Source organism: Numida meleagris, unplaced genomic scaffold (assembly GCF_002078875.1).
Source record: "Numida meleagris isolate 19003 breed g44 Domestic line unplaced genomic scaffold, NumMel1.0 unplaced_Scaffold328, whole genome shotgun sequence".
Classification (NCBI taxonomy): Eukaryota; Metazoa; Chordata; class Aves; order Galliformes; family Numididae; genus Numida; species Numida meleagris.
This window is the reverse complement of record NW_018364558.1, coordinates 35,433-39,821: the sequence shown is the minus strand read 5'-3', so window position 1 is coordinate 39,821 and position 4,389 is coordinate 35,433. Positions and strand designations below refer to the sequence as shown.

The 4,389-nt window shown below is 54.3% G+C and overlaps 1 protein-coding gene across 2 annotated transcripts in view; it reads right to left on the bottom strand.

The window, feature by feature from the left end:
• LOC110391245 (CD209 antigen-like protein C) overlaps window positions 1-4,375 on the bottom strand; it is a 5,930-nt gene extending 1,555 nt beyond the window's left edge. The window contains exons 1-9 of one of the 2 annotated variants that reach the window (XM_021383056.1): window positions 4,159-4,375; window positions 3,781-3,831; window positions 3,068-3,193; window positions 2,937-2,987; window positions 2,717-2,830; window positions 2,368-2,430; window positions 1,793-1,882; window positions 1,490-1,656; window positions 1,180-1,289 (exon numbers count right to left, since the gene is read on the bottom strand). In XM_021383056.1, the coding sequence (XP_021238731.1) occupies window positions 1,180-1,289; window positions 1,490-1,656; window positions 1,793-1,882; window positions 2,368-2,430; window positions 2,717-2,830; window positions 2,937-2,987; window positions 3,068-3,193; window positions 3,781-3,831; window positions 4,159-4,234 (848 nt within the window). In that variant the 5' untranslated portion in view covers window positions 4,235-4,375. The other variant, XM_021383057.1, reaches the window with a different exon arrangement.
• Window positions 4,376-4,389: the final 14 nt, after the last annotated feature.

Here is a 4,389-nt window from a genome sequence, read left to right as displayed (position 1 = left end):
GGAAAAAAGGGGGAAGAAAAGGGAAAAAAGGGGAAAGAAGAGGGAAAGATGAGGGAAAGAAGGGGGAAAGAAAAAGGGGGAAAGAAATGCAAAAAAAAGTGGGAAAGGGGAAAAAAGGGGAAAAAGGGAAAAAAGGAGGGAAAGGGAAAAAAGGGGGAAAGAAAAGGAAGAAAAAAGGTGGGAAAGGAAGGGGGTAAAAGGAGGGAAAGGAAGGGGAAAAAGGGGGGAAAGAAAAAGGGGGAAAGAAAAGGAAAAAAAGGAGGAAGGAAAGGGGAAAAAAGGGGGAAAGAAAGGGGGGAAAGGGGAAAGAAAGGGAAGAAAAAAGGGAGAAAGAAGGGAAGAAAAAAAGGAGAAAAAGGGAAGAAAAAAAGGAGAAAAGGGGAAGAAAAAAAGGAGGAAGAAGGGGAAAAGGGGAAAGGAGAAAAAAGGGGGAAAGAAGGGGAAAACGGGGGGGAAAGGAAGGGGAAAATGGGGAAAGAGAGGGGGGAAAGGGGAAAGAAAGGGAAGAAAAAGGGAAGAAAGAAGGGGAAAAGGGGAAAGGAAGGGGAAAACGGGGGAAAGAAGGGGAAAGAAAGGGGGGAAAAGGGGAAAGAAAGGGAAAAAAGGGAGAAAGAAAGGGAAAAAAGGGGAAGAAAGAAGGGGAAAAGGAGAAAGGAAGGGGAAAAAGGGGGAAAGAAGGGGAAAACGGGGGAAAGAAGGGAAAAAAAGGGGAAAGAAAGGGGGAAAAAGGGGAAAGAAAGGGAAGAAAAAAGGGAGAAAGAATGGGAAAAAATGGAAGAAAGAAGGGGAAAAGGGGAAAGGAAGGGAAAAAAGGGGGAAAGAAGGAGAAACGGGGAAAATGAAGGGGAAAAAAAGGGGAAAGAGAGGGAAAAAGGGGGAAAGAAAGGGGGAAAAGGGGGAAAGAAAAGGAGAAAAGGGGGGAAAGAAAGGGAAGAAAAAGGAGAAAAAGGGAAGAAAAAAGGGAGAAAAAGGGAAGAAAAAAGGGAGAAAGAAGGGGAAAAGAGGAAAGGAAGAGAAAAAAGGGGGAAAGAAGGGGAAAACAGGGGGAAACCCACGTAAACCCTTTGCTTTGTGTCAGATCAGCTCAGCAGCCCATTGTGGTGGCTCGGGTTGACTTTTTTTCCCCAACTTTTTGGGATGCTTTTCCAGTTTTGGGGAATCCCCGCCTGGGATTCGTACCTGGTGCTGACGGCGTCGCCGTTTGTCCAGAGCCAGGTGCCCTCCTGCTCCTGATCCGTCACGCCCAGCCAGTACGTGTTGCTGCTGTTAATGCTGTTCTTCAGGAAGCCCTAGGAGGACAAAATTCATTGAAGAACACTGAACTCAGCCTCTGAGCTTCTCTGCCCCTCGTTCTGAGCCCCCCACCGACGGCCAATGGCCAATTTTGGTTCATTCAAGCCCCCGAAACTCAAGGTTTTGGAGGTCGCGTGTTTGCCACGAGCAGGAATTCTCCTAAAATTTGGTTTTTTTTTGGAAGTGGATGGCCGACCTGCTCCTGCTCCGAGTTGATGATGACCAGGTGAGCATCTTGGTCGCTGCAGGTCTCCTTGGCTTCCCACCAGTTCATCCTCTCGGTGGAGAAGGAGTAGCAGCTCCCCTTGAAGATCTTCCAACCCGCCAAGCAACTCTCCTTCGGGAGCTCTTTGCAGATGTGCGCTGGGACAAGAAGAAATAAAACCCCCAAATCAGCACGCATCACCCCCAAATCAGCACGGATCACCCCCAAATCTTCCAGCCTGAAGCCCAGCACGGCCTTTCCTGCACCGAGACAACGACGGCACCGCGGCTCTACCTGCCACGTCCTGCAGCTCCCGGTAGTAACTGCGCATCCCGCTCCGCATCCGCGCCTGCTCCCTCCGGGAATCCAACAGCTCCTGCAGCACTGGGAGCACAGAGCAGGGTGAGCTCCCCTTCCTCCCACCCCCCACTTTGGGTCGCCCAAATCTTTGGCTTTTCATCAACCCCTCACTTGACGGAGACCCAAGGGTTGACAGGGCCAGCTGTATTTTGAGTGGTGCGGAATTTTCCCATTGGATTTCCGCCTTCCTCCCAACGAGGTGGGTTTTCCTCCAGGCGAGCTCCTAACCCAGCACCAGACGAACCCACTGTGACATCCAGGGGGCTGATCTGCTCCTCCGTGCCCTTTTCTTGGGAGCTAATTCCATGGGGATCGAGGACAGAGCTTGGTCGCTGCCCGGTCCACACCGCCACGGATCCGTGGCAATTGGAACCGACCGGCGTTGCTCCACCGAGAGATGGAGCAAAACCAAAGAGGCACCCAAAAAACACAGCTCGTGCTTTCCTCCGTTTGCAGCAGCGTGGACCCAAACAGCAAAAAACGAGGGAGCACGGCACCACGGGACCTACTGTTCGTTTGGGTCTCGGAGTAGTTCGACCTCAAGAGCTCCAGCTGCGCCATGATTTCCACCTCTGGAACAGAAAGGATGGGAAAAAAAGGAGGTTGGATCCTGGCAAGGAATCCCGAGGGATGCCTACATTTGCCCAATTTATGACTTTTTTGGGTGGAGGGAGGGGGTCATTGTGGATTTATGCCCATTGGCTGTTGGGTGGGTGGGAGGAGGCAGATGGAGCACCACGAAAACCCAGAAACTCCCATCCCAGAGCGGGAATGAGAAAACGGTGAGGCTGGAAACCCTAAAACTCAGGCCACGGGCTGGCAGTGAAAACATCCGAGGCAACAGATGGGGCCACTCACGTTTCACCACGGCCAGCGCCAGCAGCAGCACCCACGCCACGAAGCTCAGGGCCACCAACACGTAGAGGACGGCCACCGACGGCTGCTGGCCTCCGCTGCTGGGCTTGGGGTTCCCTGCAGAGAAATGGGGGAGAACCCGAGCTCCGCGGTCCGGATCCGGCCGATCCCTTTGGTATCACCAAAGGATGGATGGACGGACGGACAGACGGAAGCGACTCACCCACTGGGGAAGGATCTGACGACGGCGGTTTCCCCGCCAGGGTGTAGACTCCTGAGGAGAGGAAGGAAAAAGTGGCGTTTTTAGGGTGTTTTGGAGCAAAAAGGGGGTGCTGGGAGGGGAGGGGGTGCTACCTGTGACTCCTTTGCTCTTCTGGCTCCGTAGGTCTTCGCTGGATGCCGGCGGCTTGTAGCCACGATCCGACCCCGACACCGACACGTCGTCGTAGTCATTCTCATCGGCGAAGCTGTCTGGAGAGGCTACGGGAGAGAAAAACGGGGGAAAAAGGGGTTTTGTGCCCATGGGGAACCCCGTGCGTCAACAGCTGGCCTTGATCCTTTGGAAAGTATCCAAGCGAGCACCCCCCCCCCCCCCTCGGCAGAATTTGGGGTCATTTTGGTAAATCCGCGAGACCTGAAGGTTTTTATGCCCGGCGTGAAAAAATAACGTGTCATTCCCTACTGTTTTTTCACGTGTGTGATTTGCTAAGGGTCTCTGTAACGACGCTGAACTCTTCCACCGCAGCGTCCTCCCCCCCCGGGTTGCAAATCAGAGCTGAAGTTTCAATCTCCCCACGGTGGGAAGGGGGAAAACGTCCCCAAGCGACCGATCCCTCACCCCGACAGGGAGCAATGCATTCCCTCTCGCTTCTCCCAGGGAAGATTTTCAAGGGTTCCTTGGGGCCTTTGGATCCCATGGTACGGAAGGAACCGAATTCGGAGAGAAACGTTTGACCGAGCGAGCTGAAAATAAAGCCCCGAGCCACCTCGGGGAGTTCTGCTTTCCATCGACGCTACCAACGAATTTAAAAAAAAAAAAGCCCAAAAAGGTGAAAATGAGGACTCACCCGGCCTGAAGTCATCCATGGGTGTCATCTTCCCAGCGTCGGAGTGAAGTCCTGCCAAAAACGGGGAGGAAAAGAAGGCTCGGGGTAACAGCAGGATCCCCCAAACCAACGCGATCGCCGCCGGCGAGGATGCTGAGGATGCTTACATAAGGTCCAGCACGGAGCCGGTGGGTGAAATGAGGCAAAACCTGGAGCTTTTGGGTCTTCTTACTCAACAAACGACACCCACCTGCACCCGGGCCGCGTTTTGCCTTGCTCCATCCAACAGCAAAACCCTCGGCGCAACGAGTTGCCCCTCCTATTGCCGAGCCATCCGCGTCCCCATCCCCCCCCGCCAAGAAACACACCCAAAAACGGAGCTTTTCACCCCAATTTTACCTGCTTGTTTCACCTGCCGCCTGGCGGGGAGCGGAGGGGGGCCCAGCCAGTTGCCATAGGTCTCCCGTAGGGCCATGGAAGGTCCTTCCAACCTAAGCCATGCTACGACGCTGTGGTTCTACGCCCCGCGCGGCCGCCTCCGGTTCTCCCCATTGCAGGGCTCGGCCCGGAGGTTTCGGTTCCTCTCGGGAGGGGGAATTGGTGGGACGGGCTCTGCGGCAAAACAGCCGT